Source organism: Olea europaea, chromosome 12 (genome assembly GCF_002742605.1).
Source record: "Olea europaea var. sylvestris chromosome 12, O_europaea_v1, whole genome shotgun sequence".
Classification (NCBI taxonomy): domain Eukaryota; kingdom Viridiplantae; phylum Streptophyta; class Magnoliopsida; order Lamiales; family Oleaceae; genus Olea; species Olea europaea.
Genome location: NC_036248.1, coordinates 29,652,213 through 29,664,357, shown reverse-complemented (window position 1 = coordinate 29,664,357; position 12,145 = coordinate 29,652,213). Strand labels below are relative to the sequence as shown.

General features: G+C 35.9%; 2 protein-coding genes across 2 annotated transcripts; both read left to right on the top strand.

Annotated features, from left to right (window-relative positions):
- The first annotated feature begins 2,934 nt into the window (after positions 1 to 2,934).
- On the top strand, positions 2,935 to 3,621 carry LOC111406885. The gene has a single exon (XM_023036248.1). It carries the CDS (start codon positions 2,935 to 2,937, stop codon positions 3,619 to 3,621), a length of 687 nt encoding a protein of 228 aa, XP_022892016.1.
- A 7,589-nt stretch (positions 3,622 to 11,210) lies between these two features.
- Positions 11,211 to 11,911, top strand: LOC111407064 (transcription factor IBH1). Its single transcript, XM_023036397.1, has one exon. The coding sequence runs from the start codon at positions 11,309 to 11,311 to the stop codon at positions 11,684 to 11,686; it is 378 nt and encodes a 125-aa protein (XP_022892165.1). The 5' UTR covers positions 11,211 to 11,308; the 3' UTR covers positions 11,687 to 11,911.
- Positions 11,912 to 12,145: the final 234 nt, after the last annotated feature.

The following is a 12,145-nucleotide window of genomic DNA, read 5'->3' as shown; positions in this document are numbered from 1 at the left end:
ATATGAATCTGAGTTAACTTTTGTTCATACTAGCTATTAGGATCTAGTTGACAGAGAGCCAAAAACCTTCAAGATAGCGATGAAAAGTGAACGATCAGAAGAGTGATTTAAGACAATGAAAGAGGAAATGAGTTCCTTAGAAAAGAATCAAACTTGGGAACTAATTCGTAGACCTAAGAATAAATATACAGTTGTCTCTAAGTGGGTTTTTAAGGTTAAGGAGTGTACTAGGTCATTTGAACCTTTAAGATTTAGCTCATGTTTGAATCTCATTACATTAAATTTCATTACATTCTATTTTTTTGTCCTATTTTCAATCACACAATCTTCCATAAAATACTATTACATGTAGATCAAAAACTTTTCCTTCTTTTTCAACCACTCATTTTTCAAAAATACTATTCCACCCATTTTCATTTCCAAAATGAAGATGTTGATTATAACGAGGGCTAATGGCCAATGGGTATACATAGAATGAAGATGTTGATTATAATGAGATTTTTCACCAGTTCTTAAGTACACTACTATTAGGATCCTGCTTGCATTAGTTGCACATTTTAACTATGAATTTGAACTTAATGTAAAAACTATCTTTTTGCATGGTGAACTTGATGAGTAAATCTTTATAAATCAACCAAAATGTTTTAAAGGTAAACTAAAACCTGATCATGTGTATTTCTTAAAAAGATCTTTATATAGCTTAAAGCAATCACTTGGACAGTGGTATAAATAAAAGATACCCACTATTCAAAAGAGCAAGTTTGATCATTGCCTGTATTTCTAATATGCTGATGTTAATAATAACTATATATTTTTATTGTTATATGTGGGTGACATGTTTTAGTTGGTTCATCACAAAAATGGATAAATAAGATAAAAATAAAGTTGAATGAAGAATTTGACATGAAAGATCTAGGTAAAGCAAAGAAAATTCCAAATATGAAGATTGAAAGAGATAAGTCAAATTCTGCTTTGTTTTTGCATCAATCCTCTTATGTTTCAAAGATGTTGAAAAGATTTGGCATGCATGATTACAAATCTGTTACATTACTTTAAGATAATCATTTTATATTATCTAAAGATCATGCTCTATGTAATGAAAAACAAATAGAATACATGAGTAGGATTATATATTTTAATGTGATTGGATCTATTATGTATTTGATGGTTTGCACTAGACCAAATTTAGCATTTGTTGTCAGTACTTTTAGTAGGTACATGTCTAATCCGGGTGGCCTCGAGTATTCGGAAGCCTTAAAATAAATGTTAAGGTATTTAAAGTGAGCTAATAATGTATATCTAAAGTTTAGTGCTAATAAAAGAGTGAAATTGAAAGATTTTGCAGATGTAGACTATAAGGGGGATAGAGATTATAGAAAATCCACTTTTTCCTATGTGTTTACTTTGCCTAACTCTTGTGTTGGTTGGAAATCACAGTTACAACACATCGTTTTCCTATCCACGATAGAATTAGAATATATTGCTATTACTGAAACAATTAAAGAAGGTGGTTTAGAGGTTTGCTTCACGAACTTTGTGTTTTAAATGATTATGTGGTAGTATATTCAGATAGTCAATCTTCTATACATCTATACAAAAATCATGTTTCCATGAACGCACCAAACACATTAATGTTAGGCTACACTTTATTAGAGATATTGTGTTACAAGAAATGGTAAGACTTGAAAAGATACATACACAATATTATCATTCGAATATGGGCACTAAGGTGCTATCATTGGTGAAGTTTAGAAGTTGCATGGACCTTCTAAATATCGATGGAGGTAACTAATCTTCCATTTTATCAATTCCACTTTTGAATTGTTACTAACAAGTAATAATATTTCTTTGCAGGTCTTTTGATACCAAGATGGAGGTTTGTTGGGAAAATTGTTGTCAAACGATCTCTTAAACAATGATGTAACTTAGTATGTTTTTTCAATCGGCATCGAAAAAATGACTGAATGAAAAGTCGACACCTCAATGAATACGATCTGACCCCAAAACCAAACGGGCCATTGGAAGCAACTTAATTTATTTAGTGTTGCTCATAGCCCAAACCTTTTCTCCTTGGATGGGTTATAAGAGTCGGCTCACTTAGTAATATCGAACCCACTTACTTGCCTATATTGGGTTTGGGCCCACTGCTATGACCTAATGTGTGTTATATGGCCTTGTTTGATTCTCATTTTCTTCAAAATATATTTTTCTCTTTTCTTTTTAATCATAAATTCTTGATTAAAATAATATTATAAGTAAATAAAAAAAATTTCCTTATTTCTCAACCACACATTCTCCATCAATCTACTATCCTAAAATTCATTTTTTTCATAAAATGGAGCTCAAACACTCTCGCCCGCTCCCCACTTGGCTTTGACCGTGAGCTTTCCTCTCTCTTTGTTTGTGATAACGTATGCCTTCTCTATGACTTTGTATCTTCCGTTTCTATTTTCTCTCCTACTTTCGTGGCCGCCTTTGTGGCTGTGTTTATACCTTTTATGTGTTTCCTCTGTGGGCAAACCATAGCAACCTAAGAGAGGATTTGGTTGGAGGATTCTTGGGTCGATTGTTTTGTTATGGTTGTCAATTGAAGGTGAAAAACTGAGCATAGAGCAACCTTTGATGAAAAATCTTCCGCTACAACCACCAAAACTTCTTGTTTCCAAATTCTCTTTCACTATTTTCTTCCATCCACCCCTTACCAAAATTGTAATTTATTAGCTGTGATTAAGGAGTTCATCTATAATTATGCAATCTATTTCCTTTACAGAATATTTTGCTCAAACATAATTGTCTTTCCTTAGATATCATATTCGTGGTGTATTATTTATACACCAATGTACCATGTATCAAATCAATGAAAATTGCTTCATTCATATGAAACTTAACATGGTATCAGAGCATTAAGTTTCGAAAACATACCCTACCTTTGCCATGGCCGATCCTGTACCTGCCATTGTCTTGGATACCACCAAATCTCTTACAAATGCTTCTTCCCCATATTACCTGCATGCATCTGATCAACCAAACCAACTCCTTGTTGATGCTCCTCTAAATGGAGACAATTATCCTGCTTGGCGCCGATCGGTAACACGCGCCTTGAATGCTAAAAATAAATTAGGATTCGTCCTTGGCACCTTCAAACGTCCAACTACAAACACAGCAGCTGCACTTCTTTGGGATCGTGGTTGCAACATGATAATGTCGTGGTTACTTCATTCTATTGATCGATCTCTCACCGGAAGCCTCCTTTATTGTGAAATGCCCAATGACCTATGGGTCGAACTGGAAACCATATTTCAACAAAGCAACAAGACCAAAATTTTCACCCTCAAACGTGACATTGCCAATCTTCACCAAGGACATCAATCAATCACTTATTATTATGGAAAATTGAAAGAGTTATGGGAGGAATTAGCCTCCCTCCAACCGGTCAATACATGTACGTGCAGGGCAGCAAAGACCATATCTGAAACGCAAGATTCGGACAAAGTTTATCAATTTCTCTTGGGATTAAATGATAGTTTTCAGCACATCCGGTCACAAATACTGGCTACTGATCATTACCTTCAATTGGGCGTTGCTATGCTATTCTTCATCAGGAAGAAACCCAATGCCTAGTTCAATTGTCTTCACCGCAGCCGGATGCTTTAGCCCTAATTGATTGTTCAAGGCTGCCAATGAACTCGCCTCATCCCCGCCATCCCCGTCCCGTTGGAATACCACACCGTGCCATTAGAACACTACTATGTAAAGCATGTGGGAAACCGGGTCACCAGCGCAACAAATGTTTTGAAATTGTTGGGTACCCGGAATGGTGGTCGTCCAAGAACAAACGGCACACCACAGTGCCCTCATCGCCGGCTGCTCATCAGGCGTCTAGAGCCACTGCGCCACCAACCGTGAGTGAAACTTCCAGCCTTATTACCGATCAATATAACCAATTGATGGAACTGCTAAAGAACCCGGTCCTCTCCTTCACAGGTTCTGGCTCTACCTCCTCTTTTCGCCCCTCTTTTGATCGTGAATGTTGGATAATAGACAGTGGTGCCACACACCACATTACTAATTTACCCCTAAATAATTGTCAAGATAATGCTAGCCCAATTTTTGTTGGCCTTCCCACAGGATCACAGTCCCCCGTCTCTGGCACGGGTGATATTACTTTATCCTCTCATCTTTCCCTTTCTAATGTTTTATTGATTCCTGAATTTAAATTTAATTTGTTATCAGTCAGCCAACTAACAAAATCCCTCAATTGTGTTGTCTCATTTTTTCCCACCTTTTGCATATTTCAGGACCTAACCACGAAGACGCTGATTAGAACGGGTCATGAGCGTAACGGACTATATTACTTCAAACCAACTCCATTACCTTTTCATTTAGTTGCGAATAAAAGTTTGATGCCCTTTGAACTCATATTTTGTGATATTTGGGGGGGTTATCATATTGCCTCTCTCTCGGGTGCGCATTATTTCTTAACTATAGTTGACGAATACACTCAAGTCACATGGGTATATTTAATGCATTTTAAATCTGAAACTTTATCTTGTCTACGCGCATTTTTTGCCATGACTCACACTCAATTCAATTTCAAGATACGCCATATACGCACTGATAATAGTCAAGAATCCCTTGCACGGACCACACAAGATTTTTTTTCTGAACAAGGCACCCTTCACGAACGCACTGGAATTTCACTCACGGTTGGTGGCGCAGTGGCTCTAGACTCCTGATGAGCAGCCGGCGATGAGGGCACTGTGGTGTGCCATTTGTTCTTGGACGGCCACCATTCCGGGTACCCAACAATTTCAAAACATTTGTTGCGCTGGTGACCCGGTTTCCCACATGCTTTACATAGTGGTGTTCCAATGGCACTGTGTGGTATTCCATGGGGAGAATGTGTGCTCACTTTCCACGAACACATCTTTCCCTTCAAATTACTATCTCAACCTACTACCTCTCCTCTCGTCTTACCACTTCCTGTTGATGAAACCCCTACTCAACCACCAATTCCCTCCCCTCCTCCAGAACCTGTTCAAGTATCCCATCCCACTCGCCCTCAATGTACTATACATTGTCCTACTCATATTGATGACTACGTCTGTCCTACCTTACCTTCATCCTCATCCGTTACGCCATGCACTGCTCCAGTCACATCTTCAGGTACTACTCATCCTATTTCCAATTTTATTTCGTATCATAATTTTTCTGCAGATCATTTTACATTTCTGACAGCTCTATCACAATCCTCCGATCCCACTCGATACTCTCAAGCTGTTAAACATCCCCATTGGCGTGATGCCATGTAAGCTGAGATTCGAGCACTTGAGTCCAATAATACTTGGGTTCTCACACACCGTCCTCCCGATAAGAAACCCATCGACTGTAAGTGGGTCTTCAAAACTAAACTACATGTAGATGGTTCCATTGAACGGTATAAGGCTCGGTTGGTAGCTAAGGGTTACACTCAGGTTGAGGGCCTTGATTATCATGACACTTTTGCTCCTGTTACTAAACTTGTTACTGTCTGATGTGTTTTAGCTATTGCAGCTGCTCGTAATTGGCACCTCCATCAACTTGATGTCAATAATGCATTTCTCCATGGCGATTTACAGGAGGAAGTCTACATGACACTTCCTCCGGGATATGGTCGAGAGGGGGAGACTCGTGTTTGTCGTCTCCTTAAATCTCTTTACAGTCTTAAGCAAGCCTCTCGTAATTGGTACTCAAAGCTGTCTTCTGTATTATTGTCTGATGGATTTTCTCAATCTACAGCTGATCACTCACTTTTTACTCGGACTATTGGCTCTTCTTTCACTGTTGTTCTGGTGTATGTTGATGACATCTTGGTTGCAGGAAATGATCTTTCTGCTATCACTACCCTCAAAAAATCTATCGATGACAGGTTCAAAATCAAGGATTTGGGTACCATGAAATACTTCTTTGGGCTTGAAATTGCCCGATCACCGCTTGGTATTTTCATTAATCGGCGAAAATACACCCTCGACATACTTGTAGATATTGGTAATTTGGGTTCACGGCATGCATCTTTTCCTATGGATCAGAATTTGAAGCTTACTCCTAATGATGGCACTCTGCTTTCTGATCACAGTTCTTATCGACGATTAGTGGGTCAACTTCTGTATCTCACTATTACTCATCCAGACATCTCATTCTCTGTTCATATGTTGAGCCAATTCATGCAAAGCCCTTGAGATTCTCATCATCGAGCTGCACTTCATGTCCTTCGTTATCTGAAAGGCTCTCCGGGTCATGGACTATTTTATTCCTCCCAGAGTGATCTCAAGCTCTTTGCATAGTCCGACTCTGATTGGGCCAGTTGCCCTACCACTCGTCATTCCATGACTGGTTTCTTTGTTACTCTTGGCACTAGCCCCATCTCTTGGCGTACAAAGAAACAGACTGTTGTTTCCCGCTCCTTTGCGGAAGCTGCGTACCGTGCTATGGCAATGGCCACCTGTGAACTTGTTTCGCTCAAATCTGTTTTGCGTGATCTTGCTGTTGTCCATCCGGAACATATATTGCTCTATTGTGATAATGAAGCCGCTCTTCACATCACTCGCAATCCTGTCTTCCATGAGCGCACCAAGCCCATTGAGATAGATTGCCATTTTGTTCGTGAAAAATACCTATCTGGGCTCATTCTTCCTACACACGTATCTAGCAAACTTCAACTGGTAAACATCTTCACAAAGGCTCTTGGAAAGGACCTTTTTCAGCATTTCACTCGCAAGTTGGGCATTACAGACCTTCATGCTCCAACTTGAGGGAGAGTATTAGCTATGATAAAGGAGTTCATCTATAATTATGCAATCTATTTCCCTTTACAGAATATTTTGCCCAAACATAATTGTATTTCCTTAGATATCATATTCTTGGTGTATTATATATACACCAATGTACCGTATATCAAATCAATGAAAATTGCTTCATTCATATGAAACTTAACATAATTTATATTTACAATTTTAAATGAGTTGCTAAACTTTCAGTGTCACAATTATGTCACTTATACTTTTGTTTCAATCAAGTCACTAAATGTAACCATGAAAAAATTTAGGATCACTTTATCCCTCAAAGGCTCTAACAAAAGTTTCTCTCTGTTTCAAGATCCGTAAAATCTCTCCGAATTTTTAACTTCGACACTTTGTGATAACTTGGGTTTTAGGTACTGAATGTTAGGAGTCTCCTAAGTGAAATGAGTGAAAATATGCTTGTATTTTTTTGAGTTTATGGATTTTCAATTGAGAATTTTGTGCACATGTAAATCAGGACAGAAAATACACTAAACTAGAATGAAACATAGGTTATTTCATAGCTAGATCTCGATTCGGTTAAATGATAATTCATTTTCTTTATTTTTTTTCGTGAGTTTCGTGATCCAAAATATTATTTAATCAATCAAAAAATTTAAATGCGAATTAAACTCACATTATAATTTATATTGATTGGTCCAACCACCAAATCCAATTTAGGTCATGATAAAGAGTCACATGGTGCCCTCGTGAACCATCGAACCCAAAGTAGGGGACCATTCTTTAATTGTTATCCGATTGGGTTGACATTTCATAATCCTCCGACATTTCATTATGGGTTTTCCAGTTGTCTATTTGGGATGCTGAAAAAAAAAAAAAATTTTAAAAAAAACAAAAAATTGCAATTTGTTTTTTTTTTTAACAAAATATCTGAAAATGTAGAATCAATAACTCGTTGATTCTCAACTTTAGTAACCGAGCATTTGACTGATTATTTAAAAAACTTTCAACTACATATTTTTTTTGATTTAAAACCGCCAACAATGAACACTAGTTCTTGCTCTTAACGAAATAGTCTAATATTGAAACTATAAATTACCTCTTAAAATTAACAAAACATCCTAATTTTATTAAAATAAGAAAAGAATTTAAATCAGGATCGGGACCTTCACATCCCCAACTGCTATTTCAAATTTCATTGATTTAGAATCGCCAACAATGAAGTTGTTTTTGAACTTTAAATAAATGTAACATTGAAGAAGTGAAAATATTTTAATATATACAATCGTATATTCATAGAAAATAAAATTTCATTTGTTGTTGTTAATAATAAAAATAGGGGCTATTTTATTGAATAATTGTCAACACAAATGGATTTAGGAAAATACTTTCATTAGAAACTATTTTAGTCCCAACACTAATTATTTTCTATGAGTACTCACAGAAAGCTCTATGTACACCTATAATTACTAATTACTAAAGTCTTTCTAATTAGAAAATCAAAACGACTTCAAAGATTATCTATCTCCTGTAAAATTCAATGTTACCTGAAAATCCATATAATTAAACTAGCAAAATTAGGAAATTTTTGTCACCTTCCAGGTGCAATGTTATGTTTTACGACAAGTCATATCAACAGTTGGTAAAATTTGACGTCAAGAAAAATTATCACTACTATCTTTGATTAAAGATTTTGAAAACATTCTTGCATACTTACTATTTATGGTACTATACCAAATCTAAGCATATTTTAAAAAAAATAAAAAAAAAATTGTGTTATTGTTTTTACTAATGTTGTATCCAAATCTAAGCATATAACAAAAAAAAAAAAAAAAAAAATTTGTTTTTTTTTTTTACAAATGTTTTATCAAAATCAAAGCATAAAAAAAAAAAAAAAAAAAAAATTGTGTTATTGTTTTTACTAATGTTGTATCCACTCGTCCAACAAAGTTGTGGGTCTACTGCCCCCCGGGGCACTTTTCCACTGGCAAAGGACGGGCTCTTTCAATGCTGGCAGATCAGAGGTCGTGAGTTCGATTCATGGGGTTCTTGGAAGGCAAGGATTTATTCTTGGAAGGCAAGAGAACTCTTGGAAGGCAAGGATTATTCTTGGAAGGCAAGGTGCAACTTGGATTGGCTTGCTAGGCACTTTGGCAGATCAAGTTGGGGAGGGCTCGGACCCTGGCTAGTTGGAGGCACATCCCGCGATTAACTGAACTGTGTGAAGAGGGGCCGGATCACAGACCCAAGGATTAGTCATGAATTGGACACCTTGTAAAAAAAAAAAAAAAAAAATGGTTGTGGGTCTACCAATCTTTTGCATTTAATTTCCATGAAATGGTCGGTTGTATAGTTGTTTGCCACTTCCCATATGTTACATACACACACACATGCAGAGGTATTTGATTTTGCATTTTTATGTGATCTTCAGGCGCTGAATTATAGTGATGACCACACACTAGGCAAAGCCATGTGCATCTTTTCTAATCACCAAAAAGTTATATAGGTAGATGATTTATGGGGAAAAAATAAAATTTCTCAGTTCATTTTACAAGTTATTTGTACCTATAGTTCGCATTACTTCCTTTAAATTAAAGGTAAAGATGTTCTGGTTGATCTCAATTTTTGATTGGGTAATGTGGCTGACAAATTCTGGCTTACTCACGTCCACATGTAAGGCTCCTGCACACTTAAACAAACTGCTAGACAGACGGCAGACGCAACCTTCTCCAAAAGTCAACATGTTTGATCGGACATATTTGATATACTTGATCTTATATCGTTTAACAAATTTCATTGAGCATTATTAACTATAGATGTTCTTAAAGTTTGAATTGTAAGAGATCACGCATATTGTGCTTGCATAACAAATTCATTTTTTGATAAAAAGTTTTATACACGTACAATTTGATAAATGAAGTTATGGTGAAATTTGAAGTCATGTTGCTAGCTCTAATACCTTCTTATCACCATATTTAAAAGTTTAAACGACTAGAAAATTATTGTATGCCTTCATTTAATCGTATCTTCAACAAGCACGTACAATAAGTATTTTCTAGTATCGAGAGCAACAAGATGAGAGAATTTTTCGTTTCAATTGCCTTATCTTCTAACACCAATTTTGGAAAAATAGTAATAGAGGTCCCTAACCTTTGAAACGTGTTGCACTTCAGTCCCCAACCTTTAAAATGCTTATCAAGGTTAACATATATATATACACATTTATAACGGTTTTCATTCGTCTTTAAAAAACTTATGACAGTTTTAAACCGTTATTTAGGCGGGCTTACTTGATATGAAAATGCACTGAGATTATGAACCATTCTAATGAAATATATGATAGGCTTCCAAGATTTACTAGGATTTTTCATATGCTTATACTTTTAGGTTGCTTTTGGCCATCGATTTAGCCTATACTAAAAATTTAGTATAAAATTATAATAAATGTTACTAGTTGAGGATTAAGATAGTTTAATATTTCTTCGATTTTTAATTCAAAATAATGTTATCTACTACATCATTTCTTATTTGTCCCAAACTCACATCCAACTTCCACATTATTGTACATGGTTGATAGTACTATTCCTATAATTTCATACTAGGATTTCGATAAGCCTAATTTGATGCAACAAACATGGCCTTAGATTTTTAAAAAACAATTAAGACCATAAAAATAAGCTGTGACGTGAGATTTTGCCACCCATGCAGAATGATTGGCCCCTTTTTGAATTCAAGCCATCAGTTACATTCATACCTAGTTGATTTAGACATTGATGGGTTTATTGGTACAATGAATTAAATTCGACAAGATAACTGATAAATTTTGAAATGTATTGCTCTTATAATTCAATAAGTTTACAATGGATGATCGTTACTTACAATGGTGGAGTCACATTAGGTCATTTCAATTCCATTTTTTTTTAATTACTCCACGGATTTTCCCTCAAAGGCTCGAATCACGAATTAATTTCACATTCCTCCCTAATATCTTCTAGGACTTTGCTAATGCCACCAAAATCTAACATTTTCCCATTCGTTGACATTGGCATCAGCATCAACCACAAATTTTCAACCATCAGAGTCGAGGTCACATCTCTTCTACCCACGACTTTTGCAAGCATAGAGTCACTGCCAACCTGACTATTTTTGACACAGATAAAAGAATTATATGATTTTTTCAAAGTAAAGTATTGAAATATTTTATTGCTATTACGTAGTTTAAAAAATATATATATTAACTCTGCAGACTGATACATGAAATTTCTTTCTGTTTTCGATTTCATCAGAAAAATTTTATGACGTAATAAAATCTAACCTGAGCACGTGCGAGACAGCAACTGGCGGGATTTGCAAAATACTAAGAAGAGATATATATTACAGTTTGAAACAGTAGAAACTACTCGTAGTTATGGCTATCGTAAGAGCTGTCACAGCACAACACGGGCGGCTTCAAAAAACGACAAATCCCTTCATTAATTTCAACAGCTCAAGTGTCCAAAACCCCCCAAAACCACCTCTGTCTAACTCACATGGCCCGTGTCCACCACCCCCACCTCACCCCTACTCCTCACCTCTCATTCTATATGCATACAGCTCAAAACTTCAAACGTATTAATCGAATTCAGCTTTTCTTCTCTGGCATATCGAGTCTCTTTATATTTCTTCGGTGGAGTAAAATGGTTTGCAGAAGAAGCGAAATTATGCATGGAAAGAAGAAGATGAGAGAAGGAAAAAGGGAAATGGGAGGTGGGTTGGTTCATAAGAAGGTGAAGAAGTTGCAGAAAATTATTCCTGGAGGACAAGGCTTGAAACCAGACAACCTTTTACTCAGGACAGCTGATTATATCTTGTTTTTGAGGTTGCAAATTAATATGTTGCAATGTCTTTCAAAGGTGTATACACCTTGACCATGCATTACTACTTACATTTTCCTATAAGGGTGATTATTATATTGTCTAATTAGTTCTATATCGAGACAATTCTCGTGAAACTCTTTTGTTTGATAGAAGTGAATTTTTATTCTCGTGGACCAAATGGCATTTTCTATTGATTTGTCTTCTCGACCGGATCTATTCTTTTCAAGTATTTTTTATTATGTTTCAATAAAATGGTGTTGATATTATTTGAGTTTACGAGCACTAAATATATAGTTACATTTATTGATGCATACATGTATATTTTCTTTCACTTTCATTATCTACAATGTACTTTATGACCTAAATTATGTTGAGATGGTTGTGGGCAGATAAGAATTGAGACTTTCAATGGTTCTCTCTTCTCTCCTCTTGATCGAAGCTGACCCCAAAAGTTGGATATTCCTTATTAAGACGATGCGAAACTCTTTCATTTTTGTAGAACTGAATTCT